At 35.1% G+C, this 15,294-nt stretch overlaps 1 protein-coding gene across 1 annotated transcript; it reads right to left on the bottom strand.

Annotated features, from left to right (window-relative positions):
* Positions 1 to 214: 214 nt before the first annotated feature.
* Positions 215 to 5,230, bottom strand: LOC127960196 (protein FAM83C-like). Its single transcript, XM_052559789.1, has 4 exons — positions 4,489 to 5,230; positions 3,808 to 3,975; positions 3,317 to 3,441; positions 215 to 1,297 (listed from the first exon to the last, which is right to left on the bottom strand). Exons 1-4 carry the CDS (start codon positions 4,990 to 4,992, stop codon positions 361 to 363), a joined length of 1,734 nt encoding a protein of 577 aa, XP_052415749.1. The 5' UTR covers positions 4,993 to 5,230; the 3' UTR covers positions 215 to 360.
* Between the last annotated feature and the right edge of the window lie 10,064 nt (positions 5,231 to 15,294).

Below are 15,294 nucleotides of genomic sequence, written 5' to 3'. Positions count from 1 at the left end.
AAAAGAAAATACTGATAATTAACATCAACACAATACTACATATAAAACTGTGTTAGGTGGGTATATTATGAATAACATAAATGTATAATTAAATGTAAATAAGTAATTAATTTACTCTTTATGCTGTTGCACTAGCACTATTGCTCAAACAAAATCCGTTGAACACATCATAAATATGACTTCCTTAATTTCCCAGAAGAACTTGCAGGCAGCATTAGTACCAAGCGATTCATTTTTATTACAAAGAAAAATGCACACAAAACACTCCTCGTCTCCAAGAAAACTGTCATCCCTTTGCTCAATCACAATAAGAGCTATGTACAAGAGTCAACCAGAAAGAATGCTCAGTCCGGCCCAGCATTAATGAGGTATGTTGTTCTTTAGCTCAAAGCGGCTGTATACCTGTTTGGATTGGTTTAACTTGTTGTACTGGTTGACAAGGTCCAATTTGCTGTGACCCAAAGTCATGCGTTTCACGTCCCGCCGATGTATCCCTTTCTCCGGGCCCATCCTGTCCGTTGGCATTGGTCCTGGTGGAGGAGGACCTTGCTTACTCTCCGGTTCGTTCTGAGAAAGATCTGGCCCGCCAAACGGAGAGGAATGAGTAGGCATCTTCGGGAACAAGTGGGAGTCCTTTTCTTTTGAGCTGAACAAATCAGTGAACTTACTAATGAACGGGCTGGGAAGTCGATGTTTGGAGGAAGTCTTGCTGTCGGTTGGAGACAGTTGAGTTGGTGATGGAGGTTTTGGAGAACTATAGAAACCTGAAGTCTGGATTTTGGATGTCTGTCCGGGAATGTTTGAGCATAGGTAATCGGTCGCTCCTATTTTGGACCATTCCACACCAGCGGATTGACCTAAGGAAGTTCCTTCGACGCCATGACTACTATTCAGAGAACTTCTTCTAATGTGAGATCCTGAGTGCTTCGTGACGACCTTCCTCTCAGGAGGCTTTTGAGAGTTTTCAGGCTTCTTCTTGTCTGTCATTACTTTAATAGGTTTCATGCCTGGAGGAGCTGCTTTGATGCTGGAAACGCTGCCACTGGATTGGCTACTGGAGTGCTCCGAATATACTCGCTCCCTGCTCCCGTATTCTGCAAGAACATCCAAGCCAAAGTTTGGTACTGGCATGTGGTAAGAGTAACTGGGAAGCCCTTCTTCATCAGGATTGTAGAAACGGTCTATTATTTGGGAATCAGCATACATGCAGCGGAACTCGCGATCAAAGCAGTCCGTGACGTGGCCAGAGAAGTGCATGATCATGTTGCTGTGAACCATGCCTGAGAGCCATGTAAAACTAGAGGGAAGAAGAGAGAGAAAAATGACATTTTTTCATGGAAAACTACATCTTTTACAAGATGAGATTCTTATTTAAAAAAAAAAAAAAAAAATATATATATATAATAATAATAATAATTATATATATATATATATATATATATATATATATATATAATAAAAAATTTAAAAAGAAATGAGAAAAACACGTTTTTGTATCATCGATCATGAAATCAGTCTTGCCTAAATCATTGCATTGTTACACAGAAATTGATTCGTTTTAATTCATTTTGAAGTGTTTTTCTTAGAAAGATTCCATAATTTACAGACAATTTGACAGACTATAAAATGCCACATCAATACAAATGGATTCATTCATGAAACAGGAGCAGAATAACTTTCTGAAAACCATTCTTGCATTAATCGTTGCATAGAAATACGTTTGGGTTTCATAACTGAGGTTCAAAGATTCTGTCCATCCAGTTTTATGGATGGTTCACAAGTGTTTAACTATGTTCAAGCTAACCATCTGTTTATTACTCAAAGGTTTTGCATAATATTGAGGTAAAAGAGCATGTGATGAGCTTTACATTAGATCATCACTGTCTTTTCCGGTTTATAGATTAACACTAGGAAGTCTACAGTGAGCACAAGAGCACAAAAGACATGAAACTGTATCCCAGCATGCATAAATCTCAGGTAATCTTTCCTTCCTGGTGAAAAAGATCTGAAAAGTCTTAAATTGTTAGTAATAAATTTGCAATCAATTTCCCTTTGAACTGTGTGGACTTCTAGTCAAACAAAACTTCCTGTTGTCTATTATGAGGACAAAGCCTTTAACACATGAGTGTGGCCTCACCCACTATCCACACTACTGTGAGCTAACACGCATGAGTGTATCCACAGGCTGCTATCAGTCGCTCTAACCCTGAAATAACAAGACAACTCCTTCACAAACTCATTCCTCCCATCAATCAACAGAGGAGCAGATTAGCCTGCAAGACTGAGATCGTTTTCTGGGTCTAAACAAGCTAAATTGTTAACAATAAACACAGTGCCTGTATAGATCATCAGTTTAACTAAAACAAATCCTTCAAGTTAGCCACTGAGGCTTGAAAGCTGACAGCGCTGAAGCTAATGCTCAGGAAACACGGTCTCGGAGAAATGCAGAATCATCATGTTTTCATTGCTAAGCTGCTCAAGTCTACAGATGTCTGCTGGAGCGCATGAGGCACATGTCCCGTCATCTTCCATGCGCTAAAATGATTTGAATAATACAGAGTGATATGAGTGGCATGAGATAAGCCTGGACTGATGGGAATTTCAATTTAAAGCAACTGAATTCCTCCTGTCAAAAATGTGTGTTGCTTCTAGCGTAATTGGCTTTGAAAAACTTGCTGTGACATGCTCCACAAACATACTGATAAGAAAGTACAGCACGTCTGTGTGTGTTTTAATATTAACTAAACCTATTAGAAACAGCTATATTGAAACAAAGGTCAAATGAAATATAAATTAGATAATAATTGGAAACATTAGCAGCTAAAATATGTTTAAGGTTGAAGCACTCAATGTAAAAAAAAAAAATCTGTAAAAACAGGCCACAATGTACTATGTGAATGATTTTTTTTTATTTGTTTCCAATATTTTTTATTTGTTTATTCGTTTATAGTGTAGAAATATTTAAATTGGAAAATGTGAATTAATAAACCATTAAATTGGAACTAAAACATAAATGAAATTAAATATTAATACAAACTAATAGTATATAAATAAATGAAATAAATAAAACACTGATCTGGCACTTTTATGTACTAGCCAATTTATAAAACTATTTATTGTTTATTCAAATTCCTTTTATCAAATCAATGCTACAGCCCTTTATAAATTTAACGTGTTAACCAGTCAATATAATTTTAACACTGTGGTTAAACAGTCAACATTTAAGTAATTAATTATGCTATTTTGGTAGAAAGTTATGATTACATAAGAGGATTTTTAAACTAAATTATACAATGCATGAACATGATTAACATACCTGTATGATCCAGCTATGACTTCCTCACAGTCAATGATCATGAATTTTTCTTGAACCTGACCTGTGAATTTTTTCCCACTTTTGGTGCAATATGTGTCTCCACACACACTTCTTATCCGCATATTCTGAAACAAAGCAGCATTAAATAAATGTTATTTAATTGTTATGACGAAAACACAAAGAGTACATTTTTAATACAATTAGGATGTTAATATTAGCAACAAAATAAAAGCTGATTTGTTTTGACATAAATGCTTTTGAAATGTGTGCTCATTCATCTTGACATTTGCTTGTGATGTAAATGACCAAACAGACTTATTTAAGGAAACTTACACAAGAATTATGTTTTGCTGTTGACTGACAGGTGTATTCATATACAAATCCGAGAACACCCATCTTATTGAACAATTTCTTAAGACTTATTATGTGCAAGGATAAGAACTCGTGAGCTGGACCACACCATTTTATGTAAGCACCAGCGTCTGACTTACACTCAAGTGTGAATTCTGGACGTCCAGTTCTGAGCACATGTTCAAAAAATAGCTGAGATTCTTCTCGTCAAGTAAAATATACACTGGAACCCGGCGCTTGTTGGAGGCCTCCATCAGATCACAGAACAAGTCGACGTCTGTAAAAATATCCATGACTACAGCGATAACCTGTGGTGTAAAATACAGGCATTCAAATAAACCACAAACTGTAAACATTCATCCCTAATTACTTTATTGATTTCAGGTGATCATTTCAAGCTTATCATCAAGCAATTTAGTTGTTTGCAATGTGTCATGTATTTTTTATATGCAATTTTACATTTTCCAATAGTAATTTAACCTAAATTTAGTAACAGCAAAACATTTGGACATTTAAGAAACCCTTATAAAATATCTGAATTTATTAAACAAACTTTGTTTTTCTCAAAATTACTTTTTAGACGTCTGATTATTTCTTAAGCACAATTTGTGATGCATAAAGCTTATAGTAGAACAAAAGCACTTAAAAAGTATGCAGTCTGTCCAAATGAACCTATCTGCAAGATGTTACGGATCTTGTTTACCTGTGACGTCACACGTCACATACAAAGCAGCCGCAGAAAAGCAAGTTTCATGGAAAACATATTTGTAAACGACACGGAAACGGCATTAGCAAAATGTTTTGCACATTGTTGTTCTTACCTTCTTGGCTTTACTAATAAGAGATCGAATTAGATCTTTGACATTTTTCGACTTGTCTCTCTGGAAGTGTATCTGCGCTTCTGTGGGTCCAAATCGGTTGGAAGCCTCTGGCCAGCCCAGCTCCAACATTGGTGGCTCCTCGTCGGACATCATGGGGAAATAAGTCCCTGATGTGAGCTCGGACACCGTGTCCCCTTCCTCCATGTCCACTCCATTAGTACTGCTATCATCAACGCCACTTTTGGCCACATTATCGGCGATGTAGCGTATTTCCAGCGAGGAAAGAAAGTTCACTTCTCTTTCGTCATGCAAGACCTTTTTGTACTCCTTCTCTCCGTGCTCCAGGAGCGCGTCGGTGGCGAGCCGAGCGGTTTCGTTGTGGCTGAACTCGAGCGTTGATCCTTGTCTCCAGGGGTTCTTCACCTCCTCCACTCTGGTCGCGAGCTTTCCGAGCGCTTTACGCGCAGTGTTCGGCGTCGGACGCAAAACCTCTGAACTGATCATTTCCACGACTCACGTTTTGTCCAAGTAATCTAAGTTTTACAAAAGCTCAAGCAAGCATTCGGTTATTAAAGCAGGTGTATTCCAAAGCTGACCTTGTTTTGTGTCATGGTATTTGGAGTGCTCTATCCCAAGAGGCCTCTCCAAGTATTGTTGTGAGCTGCTAGGAAAATCAACGCTGCGCTCCACCTGCGCGCTCACCTGCCCTGTTCATCTAGCTGCTCCACCTCCTCTGACGTCATGTGGAAAGGAACCTGTGGCAGGCCATGTTAACATATACCTGATGGAAAAACGCAAACCAGAAATAGAATTCATTATTAATGGGTATATGAAATATATAATATATGAACACTACAGTTATTAACATTATTATCATTAAAAGTCGAATTATTATACATATCATTATAAATAAAAATAAAACAAGAATAATAATAATAATAATAATATTTATGAAATATATATATATATATATATATATATATATATATATATATATATATATATATATATATATATTAGGGGTGTAACGGTTCACAAAATTCACGGTTCGGTTCGATACGATACACTGATGTCACGGTTCGGTTCGGTTCGGTTCGGTTCGATACGTTTTAGATACAGCAAAATGTAAAAACATCTCAACTTTTCAGAATGCCGCAAGCGCACCGCGGGTCATGTGACAAGAACCAACCAATCAGCTTCATCCTTTCCCGTAACAACGTTGAGAGCTCAGCCAAGATGAAGGAACAGCTGATCATAGTTGTATATGGATTGCAATTTTGAAATAAATTCAGTAGCAGAGCTACTGCAAGCGATTTTTAGAGCTGCAAATCCATTTATCCTTCGCTGAAATTTCCGCGTCTCATGGAGAGAGCACGTCATTGTTGCTTAGCAAAGACAGACGCCTCATGAGCGCTTCTGCCCGAGCGCTTTGGAAAGGAGGAGAAAGACGTGCTTAGCGTTTTCCACGCGTTTTTAGGAGCGATATGTGAACGGACCCTAAGGCGCTCGCTCACTCAGCACGCGCTGAAGGCTCATTGCAAAATGTCTAATGCATTTAACAGACCAGAAATATAAGATCCTAAAATAACCAACAGGTCTGGTGTTTGGGTTGGATTCCCTGTAAGCTATAGTGTCTAAATGCTGCAGGGATAGTTTGCTGCGTGCATGTTTCTCCTTTTTTTCGTCTTTTCCCAGATAGTACTGACGCATATATCCCAGATATTCCCGCTGTTTTTTTTTTTTTTTTTTTTTTTGTAATCCCGCTGGTGTACCCTGTCATGTTGCAGATGCGACATACCGTTGTTTTTTTATCCACCACTCTCTTGCCATCACCATTATAGCTTAAAGGGAATCCAAAGTGCACCCAAACACCAGACCTGTTGGTTATTGGAGGATCTTCTCATTTCTAGTCTGTTAAACGCATTGGCTATTTTGCAACGAGCCTTCAGCGTGTACTGAGTGAGCGAGCGCCTGCTGAGTAGCCTAACATAAACATATAAGATGGTGTTTTTTTCTTCTTCGGGAGTGTCAGGGGCGTTGCCTGTTACGTTGTTTGGGTTATTGGGCTACCTTGTTGAACGCATATCATTATATTTCTTTCTCTCTCTTTTTTTTTTTTTTTTCAAATATAATTAATTACTCCAACGAACCGTTCGGTATACATAATGCGTACCGCGTACCGAACCGAAAGCGTCGTACCGAACGGTTCAATACGAATACGCGTATCGTTACACCCCTAATATATATATATATATATAAACACTAATATGATTACTAATTATTATACAGGTTAGTATTAATAAATAAAACATATATATATAAAATATAAATCAATATATAAAACATATAAATAATATTTTATTTATATAAATATATAATATAATAAATAAATAAAACAAATAAACAGCACCAAACAAGAAATTATTATATATAATTCATTATTGTTATTATGATTATTATTATTATTATTAGCAACAACAGCAATAATTATCATTATAAATTATAAATGTAATGTACTTGTATAATAGGTAAAACAAAAACATTACAATTAATACATATTATGCATAAAATTGACTGATAAAGATAAAAGCTAAAACAAAGGGAAAAACACCAGAATATAATTAAATAAATGTCATTATTGTTGTTTATTTAATTGTCAAATACACAACAATAACATTATAATTAATAACATAAACAATCATCATTATTATGAATATAATTACTAACTATAACTAAAAATAAAATAAAACATGAAAACGGCACAAAATAGAATAGAATTAAATAAATATTAGTAATGCTTATTTTTAAATAGTGAACAAATATACATGAATAATAATATTGAAAATATTATTCTTATATAAAATAATGATCAATCAAAAATAAAATACACACATTTGAAGATAAATGTACAAACATCCGAAGTCTGTCTTAGACCAGATAAATTGGATACTTTTTAATAAATGTTAACATGGCTTGCCATTCATAACCAAGCAGAGGAAGCTGTGCTTCTAACAATTGTGGCAACAGACAAACAATCTAGTGTACTCAACTTGGCTCCCATCTGTGGAGTTGATAAAGATATTTAGACACAAAGACAGATTCAAATTACGATAGTAGACTTTATTACTGCAGATCGTTTATCAATAACTTGGCCAAAGTCTAGAAAAAGTACCTTGTAAAATTTTAGATAAGGTAATAATATTTTTGATTGCTTGATGACTGACTGACGTTTGAGTCAATTGGTTATAGTTCTTTAATCTGGACTTCAGTAACTGGAGTTTAGGACAAAACGACATAATGCGATCTCTTGATATGGCGGTTCTGCTTTTGTGAAGCATTTCTGCCTAATTTGAATGGTAAATATAGAGGATGTCACTTGTTCAGTTCATTTACATGACTGATGTGTGGAGTTGATCACGAAGCGGAAAACGACACAGTAAGCAGACATACTCGAATGGCTGGATCCTAACTAGCTGTGCAACAGTTTTAGAGTAAACACTTCGCAAACATCATACAGAAACAGAACTGTGTTGTTCAATACTTCTCAACTCTCTTCTAAATGACACCATTGTTGTTTTGCCGTCTCTATTGTCCAGCAGTGAGATATTTTTGGGTCTTCCTGTCTTTCTAAGGTAGCAGCCTCCCTGAGGCTCGGCCGGCTGTGTGAATCATAACTTTTCCATGACATACAGTAAAAGGGAAACATATGCAAGCCAACAGTCAAACAGCATTTTCTTTGTTCAAAGTACTGAAGAGACATTTTAAACTCTCAGCTGGAGCTGTTATAGTTGCAGAAAACACAGAAAACTTTTCCACAGCTTTATAGCCTATAAAACACATCTCAGATGTCTGATGGAAACAGCTAATTTAATTGAGGTTTATATAACAATATAACACAAAAAACATATCCTGATTAATTTTCAGTTCAACTATTATATGAAGAAATCATTTTTGACTGCTACTGTCCCATACAGCACATCGTGGACACTGCATGGCACAATCTTATGCTTGTCGTGAGTCACAGGGAGGTCGGAATAATGGTTTTACTGTATTGGTGACAGTGCACTGGACTGTCTGTCCATGCTTTGATGATGAAGGGCAAAATTTGAATTTTTGTTCATGAATAAAACAAGAGAAGTGTTCAGGCAGAGAAATATTGCCCTTTTGTGAGTTAAACAATTGGATACAAAAACATGGGACCACTTTAGCAATGCTTTTCTAATGCAATATAAAATGTTTCATTGAATTATATTTGAGTGAAAAGTAAAAGAAGAGAATTTGCTGTTTTGAGAAGATTCCCCCCACTTTTATTCAGCAGGGAAGCAATAAACTGACCCAAAGTGACAGATATATAAAATATTACAATATATATATATTACTTTATAGTCATCAAAGAATTCTGAACATAATGTACAACAGTGTCCTTAAAAATATTAAGCAGCACAACCATATTCAGCGTTGATAATAATCAGAAATGTATCTTGAGCATCAAATCAGCATATTAGAATGATTTCTGAAAATCACATGATACTGAAGACTGGAGGAATGATGCTGAAAATTCAGCTTTGCATCACTGGAATTAAGAATATTTTATAATGTATTTAAGTAGCTAACTGTTATTTTAAATTGTATCAATATTTTACTGTGTTTCAGTTTTTACTGTATTTTTTATCAAATAAAAGAAGCATTAGTAAGCAGAAGAGTCTTCTTTCAGAAACATAAAAAATCTTGCCAATCTATATGTATGGGTCAGTATCACTGTAGGGTGCCTTTTGTTGTCCTGTACATAAATAACACATTTGCCATTATAACTTAACAGAAAAATGACTATGAAAGTGTGTGTTTTTATATTTATAACAAAAGCATTACTTGGCTCTTTAGATACATTTTCTAGATCTGTTTTGTTTGTTTTGTGTAAGAGGATGCATGTTATTTTGCTATGTCCCATGCACTGCTTATTAAATTTGAATAATATAAATAAATAAAAATATCCTATTAATATTTTGTTAAATAAGAGATTTCTCAGTTAAAAACTGATCTTTTTATTAAATAAGAAAAGAAGAGTGGGAATCCACCCCTTAATGAAAAGGCCATCCCGTTTAGTGACATCAGGACAACACGTGTTTTGTCTCTTCAGTGGCGGGCATTTCAACGGCTGAGGTGAATAAGTTGGTGACTTTACAGTTGACAAATTTTGTTCGTCTGAATTAAATATACCAGAAGTGATTTGAATACAGTATTTTCAAAATATGCAAGTTAAAATATACCAAATTCTCTTCAACAACGACTAAATATTTAGCTAGTAATTGTTTGTTGTAAGCTAATATGCTAATTGAAGCTTGAACTTATGGTTTATGCTTCAAATAATTAATTGCCCATAATTATCTAAAAAAAATGTGTGGGAGCTCAGCTCATATGTTTCTATAGTACTTAAGTGTCTCTTATTTATGATATGACAAAATTTGAGCATTGTGAGGGTTTAAAGGGACTCTATGGTGAGATTGAACAATATATCTTTTGTTTTTTTATCACATAATTGTAAATGCTCTTCTTGGTTTGGCCTGCAGGTCCAGGAACCAGATCCTGTTCAGTTTGTGGTCTTTCAGTGGAACGGATATGTAAAACTCAACATGCCAACACGTTAAGTTGCTGAGAAAGTCAACAGCATACCAACATATGACAGCAAATTGGTTATATAATGATATCATTATTGACAGGACTACTTCCTGGTATCAATTTATTTATAGCTGTATCGGTTAACAAACATAATTTTCAACACTTTCGTCATGAGAAATGAACACATTAAATGTTAATATGAGCAGTAATAACCGCATCATCTCTTGAGACCTGACAAAGCCGGTTTGTCCAGATACTCATGTCTATTTCACATGATAAAGGCTCCAACCGTGTCAACTGGGAAACTGATCCATCTCCAGAGAGTCTTCATTACATTCCACTGAAGTCTGCAGTCAACTATATCAGCTTAAACGAAGAATATGATCATCAAGCATTACTATTACTGCTCATATTTAGGGTAAGGTTTGTATTAAACCCTAGCAACCACACAGAACATTGTTAGCTACTGTACATTGTGGTGGAATGTTTCACAGGCCAACATCTATTTTTTCTTCACACAATACGCTCATAATTTTGACATTTAAAGCAAAAGAATGCAGCTCTGTGTATTTTTTCGAGGTTGGAGCCCCATACAGTTATGTGAGAAGAATTCACCATCTTAAATACATAACTGTCGTAATTACAGTGGACAGCTGTACAGACTGGTGCGCCCGAAATCACATACTGTCTGAATAGTCACTATATTTGAATATCAACTTACGTCGCGACAGTTAAAAAGGTATGCTGTATATAGTTATGATGAATATGGATTACATGAATAAAATTACGATGTACTACATCCGCCATGTTGTGACTATCACATGACCAACCAATGTCAGTGTTTCGCTCGCATTCCAGCATACTGTTGTCTTTTTCACATACTATATAGCAAAGAACATATATAAACTTTTTTTTGTTTTGGAAGAAGCATTCGATTTTGGATGCAGCAGTGCTTTTGTTGCGGCATAAAGAAACCCATATTTAAATGTAAAAAAAAAACACACACAAAAAAAAAGGTTACATGCTACAGTCATTTTAATTATCCTAGTGAAAACCAATATAAAATGTAATTAATTAATCTGATATTAATATATATATACTGTTTATATTGGTTATATAACACAGTTACACAATATTACACAATATTAATAGCTATTGGTTTTATAACACAATTACATTCAGTCTGCTGGTGATATTCTTTTTGTTAAAAGCCTGCTGAATTTGATTTAATCCATTATGAAAGGTAAAGTTAGTGATTACACTTGTCATGTTGATGTTGAAATCTCAACGGTGAGGCTCTAATGTCATAAGACAGTAAACTGCCTTCAGCGAGAGCGAGTACAAGTCTCTCTTATTTCAGCAAGATCACGGCCTCATAATACAGTTCTGAGAAGAGACGAACCTGGCCACTACGCTTCTTCTGACAACTAAGTTTATGGTAATATACTGTTTAAACGTCTGGGGTTGATAAGATTTTTGTGGTTGTTGTTTTGTTTTGTTTTAGAAAGAAGTCTCTTATGCTTACCAAGGCTCCAATTATTTAATCAAATATACATCAAAAACAGTAATAATCAGAAATATTTTTACAATTTAAAATAGATGTTTTCTATTTTAATATATTTTAAATTGAATTTATTTATGTGACGTCACTGCTGAATTTTCAGCATCAGTGTCACATGATCCTTCACAAATCATCCTAATGTGCTGATTTGAAACATTTCTTGTTATTATGAATGTTGAAAACAGTTATGCTGCTAAATATTTTTGTTAATGTTTTTATTATACATATCCTTCAGGATTATTTATAGGCTATTCATTTGAAATCTCATGGTCAATTTAAAACATTCTTGCTAAATGAAAATTCTAAATTGCCAATGTTTACCCAATATCTTAAGGTAAACTAAACTAGAAATTCCTCATGACGATTTATGATTCCGCTGCTATTGTAACTCATGATAGCTATTAGCAAGCTGCTCATGTCTATCACTTCCCATAAGCACCACTGTGACTGAGGCAAGCAGTTTTTGACCCGTGAGACCTTTGTTTCAGAGAAGGAACCATTCATTACTTCAAGAGCTGCAAGTGATCCACCATAAAGGAGATTCAAAGGTCCTTCATGAGTTCAGCTGGGAAAGGTCATCACTGAAGCATGTCGTCCTGCGACTGTTGACTGTGAGCGCTTTATCTCAGCAGATAACCTTCAAAGACACCCCAGCCAAAAACAGAAATCTTGCTCAACCACAGAAATAACCTCCATTGTCAGGTGAACAAGTGAAAACAAAAATACAGGCAGACTGTTGAAAGAGGGACACAACTGTAAGATATTGTGGTATATTTTTGTCTTCCACACTTGGAAAATCATAACACATGCAGTGGCCACAAAAGCATATGGAAATGACTTAAAAGACATTTTAAAAAGTGTAAATATACCTGCATTTCAAAATCAAGTGGCATTTGATTTAACAACATTCGACCAAAGAATTGGGTTGAAAAAAAAATGGGTTTATAAAATAATAGCAATTACATTCAAAATATTTCTTTAAAAATATTTTAACTTAATATTTTGCTACAAGAATATCTATAATATTTTTCATTTTAAAACAATGTTTAAACAACACCTCTTGTAAAAAGTTTTGCTCTAATGCCAGATTTTGCTCTAACTTGACTCCAACATGGCTCAAGTCAAATTGCTTTGCGTCTTTCAATAGTTTTGTAAGACGGTGTTCACTTTGAAGATGGATAAGAGAGGCAGGCGTTAATCATAAAACAGGATTTGAATCTACACAACATTCTGTTTGAATTCAAATCAGCAGCAGCCAATCAGGTTGCCTCTATAAAGTAGGCCACATAATATCCAGAGACTGATTTTAGATGGGTGTAACCACTCGTTTTTGCTTGAGAAGCTTCGGAGTTCAGAGCTCCTCTTCCCACAGTGAGATGGCATTTGGTGAATCCCTTCAGCAGATCATTCATGTAAAAACAGGAACATTTGCATGCAGCGTCTTGCTGATCTACCTTTGTGCAGTTTCTCACCCTAAGCCTTTCTGACCTGGAGTCTCAGCTCTGTGAAATATACTGGAGGAACGCTGGAACATGTGGATGAACAGGAAATGTTAATGCTCCCATTGTTCATGTTGACACAACAGTGAAGAATAGTGTGACTTTCTGTTCTGGCTCATCAACAAATGACCAGCATTTAACAGAGCAAGAAAAGTGCTGCTTTACTCTATTGGTTAAAATTGAGCCAAACAATAGATTTTTCGGTTTCTTTTATTTTGTCTCTTATGATCACTAGTGCTGTTTTTTTAAAAAAAAAAAAAAAAAAGCAAAACAAAAAAAAGGTAAAATTTTAAATACCTGTTTTCTATTTGATTATTTAATTTATTGCTGTAATGCAAAGCTGAATTCTGAAGTCTTCTGCGCCAAATGATTCTTCAGAAATCATTCTAATATGTTGATTTGGTGCTTTAGAAATATTTAATATTATATCAATATTGGAATCAGTTGAGCTGCTTCATATTTTGTGAAAACTGTGAAGCCTGTTTTCAGGAATTTTGATGAATAGAAAATTCAAAGAATTTAAAATTTTAATTAGGAGTCTTAAAATGTGTCTTTACTGTCACTTTTGATCGGTTTAATTTGTCCTTGATTAAAGTATTATTAATAATAATAATAATAATCTTATCTTGAACAGTAGTATTAGATGAAATGATGAACTAAGATGTAATAAAAACATTAAAAACTTTTTTTTTTTAAATGTAAAATGTAAAAAAGTTCTAAATAAAATCTTGGTGTGATGATATTAAAGATAGAGCAGTCTTATTGAAATTATACAAATGTTAACAATGATACCAAGAAAACCCCATAATATCTTGTTTTGTGCTGTGAAGAAATATAAATTACCATGGGAGTGTCTGAAATAATTTTTAACCCCTACCTGACACGTAACAAAAGTATGTGTGAAGTTAATTAGGACAGACACTGAAACTCAGAGAAGTTACGAAATAATTCAGTACACATCAACTGGATTTGAGGTGATTAAAAAGGCTTGCCAGGGAATGACTGCACCGAGAACCATCCTGTTAAACTGCCTGTGTTCTATCTCACCTGTTTTCACAGCAGCTTTGTGTCCATTCAGGACAGTTGTGAGAAAACAAAGACGATACTAGGAAGTCAGCAAGGCTATGTATAAGAACAGATCCCAACTAACAAATTAGAGTTAATCACCTGTTAGCAAACACTAAAACTGGTCTCAGCTCAGCACATGAAAGACTGTGAGCAACCCTCAGGGCGACAGAAGAGTGATAGCAGCATCATGTGAGCAGGAAGACGAGGTCAGGGAGGTTGAACAACATCCTTATGTGTGTTTATCACCCTCCACTGACTCATCTGTTTAACCAGTGTCCCTACAAAAATCCCTGATGACAGCACAGAAACCTGAGCCTGAACGCCATCTACCAAACTGAAACTAGGACAGTTTATCTAGACATACTGAGCTTAAAACACCTGGACCTGACACAGTTCTACAGGTTTCATGGACTGACGGACAGACAGAGACAGATTAGTAAGAAATTACAGGAAAACTATAGGATTTCTGTGAATTTTGGTGATCGGTTTTGACAATTCTGAGAGTCTGATTAGTTAGAAAACAAACAATACTGTCAGATCAGGCTGAACGTCTGTGTTTAGTTTGGTGGATGTTGCAATCAAAAGTATGTGCAATAAAAATATGATTGATTTGTGAAGCACATGATACTTGACACATGATGTCAACACCCTACAGAAGATCTGCAGACACGGATCAGGACAGAAATTACATTCTGGTTCACTTAAGGGAATACAAGGATTTTCCACACTGGCATGAGGGATTATATAAACCCTTCCAAACTTCACTGCACTGGTGAAGAGCATTTCGTGCAGTGATCACTAAGCTTTTTTTTTTTTTTTTTTTTTTTTTACATTTTAGCGCCCCCTGTTGTCACAAAAAGATTCATCTCCAATTGCATGACTAGCACTTCCTAAAGGAATATTCTGAGTATTCTGAATATTCTACTAGCAGAGTAGCACTGGACACAAAAAGGGAATTAGTTTTTACATTTAGAGAAAAAAAAGTCTAAATAAAATATTGGGAATAAAAAAAAAAAAAAAAAAAAAAGTCATTCAAATTTGAGAAAATAGTTGTAAAAAAAA

This window comes from Carassius gibelio, chromosome B6 (genome assembly GCF_023724105.1).
Source record: "Carassius gibelio isolate Cgi1373 ecotype wild population from Czech Republic chromosome B6, carGib1.2-hapl.c, whole genome shotgun sequence".
NCBI classification, from domain to species: Eukaryota; Metazoa; Chordata; class Actinopteri; order Cypriniformes; family Cyprinidae; genus Carassius; species Carassius gibelio.
This window is presented reverse-complemented; position numbering and strand designations above follow the sequence as displayed.